Here is a 14,762-nt window from a genome sequence, read left to right on the forward strand (position 1 = left end):
GGGGGGGTTGTGCGGGGAGAAGGGTGCAACAATGAATGAATGGAATTCCAAAATCTCTGTAGATGTTCGTTGAAATGAAAAATAAACTAAATTAATAAAAAAAAAAGCAATTGGCTATGTGGATCACCACAAATTGTGGTTAACTTTGAGAAAATGGGAATCCCAGAACACTTGATTGTGCTCATGTGAAACCTATGCAAGGACCAGGAGGCTGTCATTAAAACAGGGCAAGGAAACACTGCATAGTTGAAAATCAGGAAAGCTGTGCATCAGGGCTGTATCCTGTCTCCACACTTTTTCAGTCTGTATGCAGAATAGATCATTAGAGGAACTAGGCTTTAGGAGGAGGACTGTGACATGATAATTGGAAGAAGATTCATCAACAACCTACATTATGCAGATGACACAGCCTTGCTTGCTGAAACTGAAGAGGACCTGAAGTGCTTGCTGCAGAAGGTATGGATTGAAGCTTTACATCGAGAAGACTGAGATTCTCTCTACTGGGCCATTTGGCAGCACCATGATGGAGAGAAGAGATTGAGGTTTTTAACAGTTATAGCTTGCTCGGCCCCACAATCAACAGTGTTGGCACCAGCAATCAGGAATCAGAAGTCGAATTGCATTGGGAAAATCTGCAGTCAGGGACCTCTTCAGAGTAGCAAAATGCAATGATGTCAGTCTAGAGACTAAGGTGCACCTAATCCAGGCCTGATCTTCATAGTTACTTGCTATGCATCAGTGAGAGGGGCAATGACTAAGGATGACCGAAGAATTTAATGCCTTCGAGTTGTGGTGCTGGAGAAGAGTCTTAAACATATCATGGACAGCTGAGAAAACAGGTCTGTTTTGGAGTGGGTGAAACTAAGTGTCTTCTTGGAGACGAGGACTTTGAAGCTCAGTCTCACATACTTTGGCCTCGTGGCCAGGGAGGGACTGATACTTGGAGAAGGACATCATGTTGAGAAGGGTGGAGGGATGGTGCAGGAGAGAAAGAACCTGGATGAGATGATTGATACAGTGACTTGGTCAATGGGGGTTGATGTGTTGGAATCAGTGAGACTGTTTCACGGCAGGGCAGGGTACAGAGCTGCTGTACATCGGGGTCACTATGGATCGCAGATGACTTGACAGCATGTAACAGCAACAACAAAATGCATATATATTGCCCATAGCATCTTTCATTATTGTGACTCAAGGCTTAAATTTGTTTTTCAGTTCTCTCAGCAGAGCGAGTTTTTCCCCTTTTATTCTCCAATTCTAGCTCTCTGCACAAACTATTATAATACTTAGCTTTGTCCTCCCAAGCTGCCTATGAAATGTTATGTTCAGTCTTTTATTTTTGCATATTTTCCTTCTGTTTTGGCTTCTCAACACTCCAGTGCCGTTTTTAGAGTCTCTTCTGATACCCATTTCGATTTTTTTTCTTTCTCTGCTTTTGTAATGACCTTTTGTTTTCTTCATGAGTGATGTCCTTGATATCATCCCACAACTCATCTGGTCTTCAAGCGTTGGTGTTCAGTGCTTCAAACCTTTTCCTAAGATGATGTTGAAATTCAGAAGGAACTGATTCAAGATCATATCTTGGTTCCCGTGGACTTATTTTAATTTTTTGGGGGCCTCAGTTTGAACTTGCTCATGAGTAATTGATGGTATGACCCCAGTCTGCCCCTGGCCTAGTTTTGACTGCCAGAATTTAGATTCTTCAGATTTTTCTTCCACAAAGTAGTCAGTCTAATTCCTGTGCAGCCCATCAGGTCAGATCCATGTGTAAAGTCACCATTTCTGTCTTTTTTTAAAAAAAAAAAAAAGATATTTTCAATGAATTAATCATTGTAAATACAAAAGTCATTTATTCTATGTCTAGACTAATTTCTGTCACCAAGCCCTTATTTTCCAACTACCATCTTCACTGTTTCCCACTTTTTCATTCCAGTCATCAGGTATCATTAATGCATCTTGATTAGATGTTTGGTCAATTTTGGACTGCAATATTTGCTAAAAAAATATCAATTTCTTACAATTTGACTTCAGATGTAGGCATATATCTTTGAATAATAGTCTTGTTACCGGTTCTTCCTATCAGTTACAACATTGTATTCCAGGATAGAACTTGAAATTGACTTTTTTACTATGAATGCAGCATCATTCTTATTCTGTTTTTCGTTTCCAGCATAGTATACTATATGGTTATCTGATTCAGAGTGGCCAAAGCTGTTCCATCTTGCCCTACTAATGCCTAATATGTCAATGTTCATGCGTTCCATTTAAATTTTAACAATTTCCAGTTTTCCAAAATTCAAGCTATGTGCATTCCATGTTTCAATTATTAAATAATGTTTGTTATTGTTTTTTCTCATTTCAGCTGACTTCCAATCTGGGCTCCACCATTACACTACCATAACTCTCCTTACTCCTCCAGTGTTCATACGGTTTTCAAAGACTAGAGAGGAGTTTAGGGCTGTTGTACATAGGGTCTCTATGAGTCGCAGGCGACTCGACGGCACATAACAACAACAACAACATTATTAAAGATGTAGGTGTCAGTCCTGATTCCTAGTCTGTCTTAACCTTGGAGTTCTACCAAACCCAAGATTAAGCATTAAGTGAAGCATGAGCACCTAATTGTGCTCAAGTGAAAACTATACATGGACCAGGAGGCTGTTGTGAGAGCAAAACAGGGGAACTCCGCCTGGTTTAAAATTAAGAAGGGAGTGGGTGAGAGTTGTATTCTCTCCATATCTATTTAATTAGTATGCCAAGCAAGTTATTCAAGAAGCTGGCCTCCATGGAGAAATGTGGTACTGGGATTGGAGGGAGATCCAACAATAACCTGCATTATGCAGATCTCGTGATCATGCTTGCTGAAAGTGAGGAGGACTTTAAGCACTTGTTTCAAAAGATCGAAGAATGCAGGTTTTAGTATAGATTGCATCTCAATATCAAGAAAACAAAGATTCTTATCACTGAATTGATAGGTAATATCGTGAATGATGGAGAGGATATTGAAACTCTCAATAACTTCATCTTGCTTGGATCCACAATTAACACCATTAATATCAGCAGTCATGAAATGAGGAAATAGAATACACTGGGGGAAATCTGCAGTTAAAAACCTCTTCAAATTATTGAGGAGTAATGTTAACCATTTTGAGGACTAAGGTGCATCCGATTCAGGCCATAGTCTTTCTGTTCACTTGCTGTGCATCTGAGGGTTGGACAGTGAATATGGATGACAGAAGAAGAATTGATGCCTTTGAGTTGGGATGTTCAGTGCTCTTCTCCAACATCACATGGAAGGCCAAAAGAACAAAAAATATGTCTTGGAGAGGGTGCAGCCGAAATGCTCTTTGGAAGCAAGACTAATGAGACTTCGCTTGTTTAAGCAATACTTTGGGCATGTTGCTTAGAGGGGCTGTTCCTTAGAGAGGGACATGATGTTAGGAAAGGTGAAGGGTCGGCCAAGGAGAGGAAGACTCTCGACCAGGTGTATTGATGCAGTGACTGCTCAATGGGATCTTGTGTGTCATGAAGTGTGAGGATGGCACAGAGTAGAACAGGGTTCAGAGCTTTTGTTCATAGCGTGGCTATGAGTCGTACTCAACTCAGTGGCACCTAACACTAACATGTTGTGTATATTCATTGCTGCCAGGTCAAAACCAATTCATAGCTGACCCTTTGATTTTTTCAGAGACAATAAATGAAGTAGGTACAACTACTCCTATTTTACAGTAACAGACTCAGAAATTTTCTACAGATTCAGTATGCATTGTGTTATATATTTGGAGACTAAGGTGCGTCTGATACAGGCCATGGTCTTCGCAATCACCTGTTATGCATCAGAGAGTTGGACAATGACCAAGGAGGATAGAAGGAGAATTGATGCCTTTGAGCTGTGGTGCTGGAGAAGAGTATTGAGAATACCATGGACTGCTAGGAAAACAAACAGATTTGTCCTGGAAAGGGTTAAACCGGGTGGCTCCTTGGAGGCAAGGATTCTGAGGCTCCATCTAACATACTTTGGACATGTTGTGAGGAGAGACCGGTCCTTAGAGAGGGACATCATGCTTGGGAAGGTGGAGGGACAGCACAGGAGAGGAAGGCCCTCTATGAGGTAGATTGGTTCAGTGATTGGGATAATTGGGATGGGAGTGTCCGAGACAGTACGTTTGGCACAGGACAGAGCGGAGTTTAGGGCTGTTGTACATAGGGTCGCTATGAGTCGCAGGCGACTCGACGGCACATAACAACAAACAACAACATATAGTTAATTTGCTTACATTTATTCCTTTGCCAGTACATTAATGACATGCAAAGTAGAGAAAAATGGCAAACTAAAAGTAGAGAAAACATATGTAAACAGTATGGAATTGTATAAAGAGAAAACAGGACATGGGATATAAGGCCATGAACGTCTCTCTGAAAAGTACGGAGGGAGTAAGAATAACAGCCCCTCACTGCCCCAGAGCACAAAGCAGATAAAGAGCCTGTAGCCCAGCCCCATGGTACCACCATACCCGAGCAGCAGCAAGAGGTTTCATTTATTCATTATTGACTCACAGACTCACGTTGTGGTACCAGTGATGGGGTTTATTAGGGAATTGAATGGAGGAAACAAAGAATATCTCACAATACAAGTCCATATTTTAGCCTAACTGTTCCAAGGTATATGCCCTCAATAAATTTAGGCTCTGGTTTCAGTTCAGCAGTCAAATCCAAATCGTCCAGCAAGATTTGCCTCAGAGCAGTTATAAGTGAGCTTCTCCTTCAAGCAATCAGCAGGAACAACCAAACCTTTAACAGTGGCCAGCACAAATACAAGCAGCCTCAGGTCATACCTTGCCACTATTTCTTCACAGCAGTGCCACATTCTGTCCACTAGGAGGCTCTCGCTCTCACCAGGGTCTAGCCACCACAAGCCTTGCTTTCCTCAACTCTTGCTGCTCACTATGGGAAGAATTCTTTCTCTTAATCTTAGTCCTACAGCTGATGCTGATTTGCAAGACCATGCAGATTTACAAGACCATATGTCTGCAGTTAAGGCAGCCGGAGACCAGAGACAGCTAATTAATGGCTAAAGAAAAAAAGGGAAAAACCCTGGCCATTTTTATGCTAATACTACAGGAATAGAGAAAGAGGAGATGAATATAGTGATGTCAATATTGCTAGGTGACATCGAGTTGAGTACGACTCACAGTGAAGAACAGATCTCTGAATAGAAAATTAAAAACACCACACATACCACATTTTAAGTACATGTTATGCCCGAGTATGCCAAAATGCTTAAAATTTATCATGTGTTTGAGGAGGCACCAGATCCAGAGGAGTTAATGACTCAACCTAACAGACATCGAAGAAGCAATTAATTTCCATGTCATACAAAAGATCTCAGAGTGCAGACAATAATGAAAATCCTCCAGCTCATTTTTGAGATTGTTGTTGTTGTTAGGTGCTGGCAAGTTGAGTGCAACTCATAGTGACCCTATGAACAACAGATCTAAATCCCATCCTCTCTGAGAAATCCTCACCATCTCTGATACACTTGAGCCCATTACTGATGATGCCATCTGAATCTATCTTTATGGGGGTTTTCCTCTCTTTTGCTGACCCTTCACTCTTCCAGGCCTGATATCCTTTCCTAATGAATAGCCTGTTTTAAGCAACATGTGAAATCCCTTTAAAGACTATAAAGATAAATACTTTCTCCTCCAAAATTGAATATACATAGAAATAAGCAAGAAGATTGTTCACTTGGGAAGAGAGCTGAGAAAGAAGTTGGAGAATTTTCATAGATCTCTTTGTAGCATCTGTATTTACAATGAGAAATACTCAGGTGTTACTTTTCAATAAACAGTGTTCGTTTTTGTACAATTTCCATGTATTTGGCTGTTTAAAGATTTTTTTTATTTCCTAGTATTTTCTTAGGTAATTTGACCTATTTAATTTATGGATTTTATTTCTCATTTAAGTTGGAAACTACTTAACAGGTTATTGTTTATTTTCTAATTTCAACAATGTATAAATTCAATTTCATTTTATTTTGTGTAAAAACAGCTCATAACTTACTTTTGTAATTCAATTATCAATATTTCTCTATACTGATCACCTTTATAAATAGAGCACTGGATTCAAATATAAGTGACTAATTTTTAAAATACATTATTTAAAAATATATTTTCTATCTTTAATATAATCTTCATCTTATTTCCGTTTCTTTTATATGGATTTGATTATTGTGGTAGAATCAGGAATTTTCTTTATTAAACCAACAAATGGAAGTATGGCCATATCTTTACAAGGTTATCTTGAAAAAGAGTTTGATTAAAAAAAACACAAAGAAAAAAACCACCACAAACTTTTCAAAAAGCAACGGATTGTAGCTGTCATTATTTGAGTGCATTTTACATATGTATTGCAGATTTTAATTTTAATACGTTAAAGAAAATTTAACTGAAGAAAAAGAACCAAGAATATGAGTATTTTGCTACTTTATTACAGAGTGCTCTGTTAAAAGCATGTTATCTCCTTGCAGGTTTGCCGTCTGCAAGACCTGGTAAGGCAAAGTGAACAAGGTCTTGGTTCTGCTGAAGGACTCATTGCCAGTCTTCAGGACTCCCAGGAAAGGCTTCAAGATGAACTTAACCTGACAAAAGGCAGGCTGAAGGATACAAAAGATGCCTTGTTAAATGCTGAGGTAATTGTATAATCCTACTTTCATGTAAATAGCATTAAAAGGAAAATATAACTTTTCCTTAAAGCTTCTTGTCAACATTACATTGTATATAATATTGTGCATAATTCTTTTACCATCAATACTTGAACACTCAAACATCAAGTGATTCTTTGGTCTGTAAACTTCAGAAAGACCTTACTTCTCCCCTCTGTTTTTGTGAAAAAGAACAAATTTAAACAGTCATATAGCTAGTAGAGGGGTAAATCTGTAAAACTGAAGAAATGAGAAACAATAGAATTTGAGATATCTGGTTCTTAAATTAAGAGATGGGAGACCCAGGCAGAGAAACAGAAGTTGAGAAATCTGGTTCTTAATTTTACCTCCAGAGCATGGTTTAGAGTGTGGACTCTGAAGTCAGGTTGTGTTGATGTGATTTCTGAATCTATAACTTAGTCTATTGCGTTGTGCAAATCACTTTGCCTTTCTAAAATGCTGTTTGCTTACCTATAAAATGTGTTGATGGGTTAAATAATGGCCCTCTATGAGGTGTATTGATTCAGTGATTGGGGTAATTGGGATGGGAGTGTCAGAGACAGTGCGATTGGCACAGGACAGAGCGGAGTTTAGGACTGTTGTACATAGGGTCGTTATGAGTCGCAGGCGACTTGACGGCACATAACAACAACAACAACAACAATTATTTCATATGACTATAGTTATAATTAAATGTGATAAGAACAGTATTAGGCAAGTAGAAAGCACTCAGTACTGTCCTTTATGAATAATATTTCAACTTTTATTTTTTAATTTAGAATTGTTCACATTTGAAGTACATAAAATTTAGAGTACTCATAGTGAATGTACCTGTGTAAAGTACATATATAATTCTATATAATTATGGCCTGTGTACATTGAATATTAATTATAATTTTTAATTCTGTGACAAGCTAATTCTTTTACCCTCCATAAATCTTTTTCGTTTACCTTTCTTTTGTGACTGTCATGGAATTATTAATAGCTAGGAATAGGTTGGAATTTGAAGCTAAAATAATACAACTTGATAATACTCAGATTATATGATGCTAAATATATTGATTATAAACTCAGTGTTGACATTCTGGGATTTGAAGCTGAACTGTATGACAAAACGGTGTTGTTTTTGTTGTTGTTATGTGCCATCAAGTCACCTGCGACTCATAGCGACCCTATATATAATAGCTCTGAAGCCTGCCCTGAGCTAGTCTCATAGACTACAACACCCCTAATCCCATTGCCCTAGTTACCAAGTCAGTCCATTTCATCCAAGGTCTTCCTCTTCTGCATTGTCCCTTCTCCCTTCCAAGCATGGAATCTTTCTCTAAGGACTGGTCCCTCCTGGCCACATGTCCAAAGTATGTGAGACAGAGCTTCTAAATCGTTGCCTCCAAGGAGAAACATGGTTTCACCTTCTACAAGACCTATTTGTTGTCGTGGCTATCCATAACTCAAAGACATCAGTTCTTCTGGCTTAGTGATTGTCCAGCTCTCTGCTGCATAGCAAGTAATTGTAAAGACCATAGGCTGTATCAGGCACACCTTAGTCTCTTGAGTGCTATCATTGCTCTTTAGCACTTTGGAGAGATACCTGACAGCAGACATTCCCAGTACAATTAATCTTTTGCTTTCCTGACTGCGGTTGCCAAGACTGTTGATTGTAGAGCCAAGCAAGCTGAAATTGTTAACAATCTCAATCTCTTCTCAATCCATCAATGATGCTGTCAGTTTTGTCCCAGTGGTGAGAATTTTTGTTTTCTTGATATTAAGCCTCAATCCATACTGAAGCCTACAGTCCTTGACCTTCTGAAGCAAACACTTCAGGTCCTCCTCAGTTTTATCAAGCATGGTTGTGTCATCAGCATAACGCAGATTGTTGATGAGTCTTCCTCCAACCCTAATGCCACACTCATAAAGCTAAGCTTCACGGATGATCTGTTTAACTCACATATTGAAAAGGTGTGGAGACAGGACACATCCCTGACACACTCCTTTCCTAATTTTGAACCAAAGTTAGCCACAATTTGTTGTGATCACACAGTCAAATGCCTTTGCATAGTCAGTGAAGCACAGATAGACGTACTGTGTACCCTGGGACTCTTTGCTTTCAGCCAAGATCCATCTGACATTGGTGATAATGTCTCTACTCCAACAGCCGCTTCTAACTCCAGCTGTATCTCTGATAGCTCTCTGTTAATGTACTGTTCCAGTCATTTTTGGATAATCTTCAACAGAATTTTCTCCTCTTTCAAGCACCCAAGGAAATGATGAATATTTATATTTCAATAGGAGAAATAGTGTAAAACATTTTAAAGCAATTAAAAAATTTCTAATGCCTGCTCATTGAGTGCATGCTACTTACATGATGCTATTAATGTCTACCTGTGTCACTGACCTTGCTGTATTCCCAGTTCCAGCCTTCAGGAACTTGCACAAAGGTTGTTTTTTCCTCAACCTGCCTAGTCTTGGCACTGAAAATTACAATGATAGAGTCTGTTTTATTCCTCCTTTTCTCATTATTTACACTGTTGATATACTAATGTTGTTCTTGTTTGCCTTTGAGTCAAGGGCTACTCAGAGCAACCCCATGAACAGAAAAGGCCTGAAGCCCCTCTACAGCCATCAACATTTATTAAAGTTCATAGAGTTTCCAGAGCCATGTTATTTAGGAAGTGAATGTCACTCCTGCTTCCAAATATGTCACAGTATGTTATTGTTGTTTTGTGCCATTGAGTCACCTGAGATGTATATGTTAAGTGAAACTTGGCATATACCCCAAGAAAATGAGAATTGTGGCACAAATGGAAACTTGTACACCAGTGTTTGTAGCAACGTTATTCACCAGTGCAAGAACTGGAAACATCCCAGATGTCCAACAACAGTAGAATGAATTGAGAAATTATGGTACATTCACACAATGGAATACTACACAGCATGCAGGAGCAATGATTTTATAAATCACTACCTACCTTGGGAGGAATTGGAGAGCATAATGCTACGTTAACTCAGTCCCATCAGGACAAATACTGTAATTGGCCATTATTGTAGAATGTGTGTTGAGGATCCAGGTTGGGGAGGGGAGGCCAGAAGGGTAAGAATGGGCAGGTGATAGGAGTTTGGAGGGGTTAATCATAGGTTACACAACTTGATGGGTGGAGGGAGAGGTGGGTAAAGGAAATGGGAAAGATCAGGTGTGAAAAAGTGTATACAAAGTAAACCAGTATAAGATAAAAATTTTAAGGGAGTTTGGGTGGCCTAGTGGCAAGACGCTGCACTGCAATCCCAGAAGTACGCGGTTCAAATCAACCAGATGCTCTGCTGGAGAAGGAGGGGGCAATCTCCTCCTGTACCAGTCAGATCTGATTTGACGGTACATGTAAAAATAATACAATAAAAAAATTTTTTAAAAAAGATAAAAATTTTATTTATCTTTTAAAAAATACTAAGTAATAACCAAGAATTTATTTTTTGTTGTGCTGGACAGTTTTAATTCAGACAATATGGCTGAATCATGGTTTGTCACAACTTTGTGTAAGGTTTTTAAGAGCAAGTATTTTCCTTTTATTACTTTCCTCTACTAGGGTGTATTTTCCTTTTATTACTTTCCTCTACTAGGGTGTCTCATAAAGTGCCGTGCATTCATTAAGATAAATACTTTTTCTGTAATAAACTAGTTATACTACATTTAGTGCTGCCCTTAGTGGATAGAATGTTTCCTAAAAGCAGAGAAACTGAAACAAACAGGTAAGATGACAAAAAACTATGCACCTGGTTTTTAAAAACCAGGTGCATAGTTTTAATATTGGCTTACTTCTGGGTGTACTGTACAAATGCCTCACTACAGGCTGTTAGAAACTGAATAGTCTGGAAGGAATGGCTGTTATAACAGGAGGATGGAGGCTAGACCTGTTCCTCTTCTGCCTTCTATTGTTAGAACAGCTATGCTGCTGGCCTGCATCCATGGCTGCCAGTACTGTCCAAATAGGGCACCTCCAGCCCCAGGTGCTGGGAACCACTTGATTTATGCTAATCTACAGGGATTTATTTCATAAATATCATATGACATTATCATAATAGTATACACATGGATTGCTACTTTGAAGTTAAATGATACATAATCAGTAGACTTAATGCCTGATAATTATTTTAATCTTCTCACTGCAGTGCAGCTATAATGCTTTCCACAAGCAGTAGAAAATCTTAACACCGAAACACAGCAACTCATATTTTTAATAACACACTTTTGAATATGAATTTGAATAACATATCTGTCTGTGCGGTGTGTGTTTATATGGGCACATAGTGAGAGAGAGAGGTAGGTGCCATCAAGTTGGGTTGCCTTTGGGTTCATAAGGCAGTTCCTTATACTGGGCCAACAGAGCTCTCCTATAAGGGGACTTGATGACACAGAACAACACAATATAAATTTAGAATTATGTGTATATGGGGTGCATAAATATAAAATATATTTTTATAGGTACTAAAATAACATTTTTATTTATAAAAACATATATGGGACTTTATGCCATAAAACACATGTATATTATTTATATTTGTTTGATATGTTACTGGAAACTCATGATGTAGAAGGTTTAAGTAAGATGATTTATTGTTTTTAAGCTATTTAAGATAATTTATAAAAGTTGTAAACTATAATAAAATATAGTATGGAGAAATAATTTTTTAAATATTGTTAAAAGAACATGGAAACAGCCCAGATGTCAAACCACACTTGAATAGGTTTAGAAATTATGGTACATTCACACAATGGAATACTATACAGCATGCAGGGGCAGTAATTTTGTAAATTATTACCTAATTTGGGTGGCACTGGAGAGCATTATGCTGAGTGAACCAGCTCAGTCCTATGATGACAAACACTGTGTAAAACCATTGTTGTAGAATAAGTATGAGGATCCAAGTCGGGGGGAGGGTGGAAGAAGAAGGGTGAGAATGGGCCAGGGGTGGTGATGTTAATCATAGGGTCTCGTTCTTTGTTGGGGTGGGGATGGGGTGAAGGAAATGGGAAAGATCCAGTGTGAAAAACAGTATTGCAATTTTGTAAATAAACCAGTATAAAATTGAAAAAATAATTAAAGAATATTGCTAATACCCCCCCCACACACACACATCTACTGATGTTAAATTCGGAATCATATTAACAATATTGGACTTCTGAGGCTGTAAATATTTAGGAGAAGAAGGTACTAATCATTCTCTCACAGAGCAGCTGATGCATTCCAATCATGTATTCCAATAAGCTTTCATTTACAAGTGTAACTTACAACAATTAGGTCACCAAATTTACGCCTCTATAAATTTTATTGTTAGGAAAATCTTAAATGATCAATAGCACTATCAATTACCAGGCTTTATTTAAAAATTAAAGTTCAGGCACTTTATTTATTTTAAATGCCTATCAGTGATTTTGTACATAGTTTGACATGTTGTGAGGAGAGACCGGTCCTTGGAAAGGGACATCATGCTTGGGAGGGTGGAGGGACAGCGCAGGAGAGGAAGGCCCTCTATGAGGTGGATTGATTCAGTGACTGGAATAATTGGGATGGGAGTGTCAGAGACGGTGCGATTGACACAGGACAGAGCGGAGTTTAGGGCTGTTGTGCATAGGGTCGCTATGAGTCGCAGGCGACTCGACGGCACATAACAACTAACAACAACAACATCAGTGATTTTGCCTTTTTAAAATAATATATAGAACATAAAATTTGTCATTTTAATAATTTCCCTTGTACACTTTAGTGCCATTAAGTGAATTCACAGTGTTGTTTAACCATCACTTCTATTTCCAAAACTTTTGGTCACTAAAAACAGAAACTCACTGTTGGCCAATCGTTAGCTCCAAATAACTACTTCTCTGCTATCTGTCTGAATTTGCCTGACTTTGCTTTTTGAAAACTAATCATTACTGAAAACTTTCTGTTCTTCAGGGTGAGCTAGAACACGAACGGCAGCAGCATGAAGAAATGCTGGCTGCTATGAAAGAGGAAGAGAAACTCAGAGTGGACAGAATGGCCCATGACTTAGAAGTAAAATGGACTGAAAACCTTAGGTACATACACTCTTTTCTACTTGTAATGTAGCCTTATCAAGATAAATGTGCAAAAGTAATTTTTATTGTTACATGCATTATGACAGTAGCAACATTTTAAACTTTTTTACTAGATTAATAAAAATTGCTTCTTTTTTCTTTCTGCTTAAATACAAATGTACTTTTTAAAAATTATTCCATTTCTTTTCATATAACATAAGCAAGGTACTAAACTAGCTTAAAACTTGTTTTCTCTGGTACCTGCTTTGCTATCAATAGATCAATTTCTTAGGTAAGTTATCAGCTTATCTCACTATCCTTAACTGTAAAATAATCTATTCTCACTCTATCTAGCTGAATTTAGGGAAAGATTATACCAGCACTTATAAAACCTGCAGACTGCTTTACTAAGAGAAATAGTTTTTCTTTACAAAGTTTTTATTGTTTTAAGACAAGAGTGCTCTAAGCTTCGTGAAGAGTTAAGACTTCAACATGAAGAAGATAAGAAATCAGCAATGTCTCAACTTTTACAATTAAAAGAGAGAGAAAAAAACGCAGCCAGAGATTCATGGCAGAAGAAAGTAGAAGATCTTTTAAACCAGGTAATTCATAGTTTGTTCAATATGAAAGTTCACTTTTCTGGACAGTCTCTAGCTAGGAAAATATTCTATAGTACTGTGCATTACTTTATTGTATTTTGGTTTTTTTTAATAGGATAACTTAAAAATATCAGGGACAGAATCATAAACTCATAAAATAATATGCTAAGATTCTGAGGCGTCGTCTGACATACTTTGGTCATGTTTTAAGGAGAGACTGGTCCTTGGAGAAGGACATCATGCTTGGGAGGGTGGAGGGCAGGCGCACGAGGGGAAGGCCTTCTAGGAGGTGGATTGATTCGGTGACTGTGGGGCAATTGGGATGAGTGTGTCAGAGACAATGAGATTGGCACAGTACAGAACAGAGTTTAGAGCTGTTGTACATAGAGTCGCAGTGAGTCGCAAGCTACTTGACAGCACATAACAACACAAAAACAAGTAATTGTACTAAATATGCAATCCTAAATGCTGAGAAGAATTTAGATTATTAGTTTTATATTTTAACTGATGCTGCTAGAGGTTTTAAAGAGGAAACTTAACTTTTTTGAGCACAAAATAAATTTTTCAAGTTATTAGATGTTATTTGTGCAATTGAAGGTAACATAATGAATGTAAATGACTGCCTTAAACCATTTACCCAAGTGAGCAGTTTATTCTTCTCTTGCCAATAGATCAATTGTTCGTTTCAAATTGAATGTTTAAAAACATCTAAAGCCCCCTGGAAAGACTGTAACATAAATGAAAGGTGGTGATGTTCTCAAGTCTGTTTTCTGATGCCATTCTCCTTATTTCCAGATCATTTATAACAATAATTAAAGATTTTGCACATTTTCACTCATTTACACAATTTCTAAATTTATGAATTCTTTACAGTCTCCTGCAAAGCTAGTAATTAAATAGGACTGACTGTATGTGTCACCAGTTGACAGGCTAGGGCAGCACTTGAGCAGGGACCAGCCCTGTAATTTAGTACTGGAAATCCACTATTAGCTTTCTATTTGTGATCATGATGAATTTCCATTATAATTTCTAATACTATACAGAAGAGAGACAAATTAAGAAGCCTTTGGTAGGGCATTGGATTACTAATTTATAGATTGGCAGTTCAAACCCTCCAGTTCTCCATGAGAGAAAGATGAGGTATCCTGTTCCCATAAAATTTGCCTTGCAAGCCCTCTGGGGCAACTCTGCTTTGGCCCTGAGGGTCACTGTGAGTTGACAGTGTTTCCATTACAGTAGGCAGGAACAATTTTATAGATAAATTTGAAACGTTGGAAATTCAGATTAAAAATAAAAACAAGCGAACAACTACTCCTTTGTTGGACCATGTTAATTTGCTAATTAGATACCTTCTGTATCCTTATTTTACATCCTTATGTAGGAGGCCAGGACACAGATTTCACTCTACAGT

General features: G+C 38.0%; 1 protein-coding gene across 3 annotated transcripts in view; it reads left to right on the forward strand.

Annotated features, from left to right (window-relative positions):
* FAM184A (family with sequence similarity 184, member A) overlaps positions 1 to 14,762 on the forward strand; it is a 223,162-nt gene that overhangs the window by 130,931 nt on the left and 77,469 nt on the right. For all 3 annotated transcript variants that reach the window (XM_006878993.1, XM_006878994.1, XM_006878995.1), the window contains 3 exons: positions 6,530 to 6,691; positions 12,652 to 12,773; positions 13,204 to 13,354. In XM_006878993.1, the coding sequence (XP_006879055.1) occupies positions 6,530 to 6,691; positions 12,652 to 12,773; positions 13,204 to 13,354 (435 nt within the window). The remainder of the gene's footprint in view (positions 1 to 6,529; positions 6,692 to 12,651; positions 12,774 to 13,203; positions 13,355 to 14,762) is intronic.

This window comes from Elephantulus edwardii, unplaced genomic scaffold (assembly GCF_000299155.1).
Source record: "Elephantulus edwardii isolate Elephantulus edwardi_28Jun2011 unplaced genomic scaffold, EleEdw1.0 scaffold00002, whole genome shotgun sequence".
Lineage (NCBI taxonomy): Eukaryota > Metazoa > Chordata > Mammalia > Macroscelidea > Macroscelididae > Elephantulus > Elephantulus edwardii.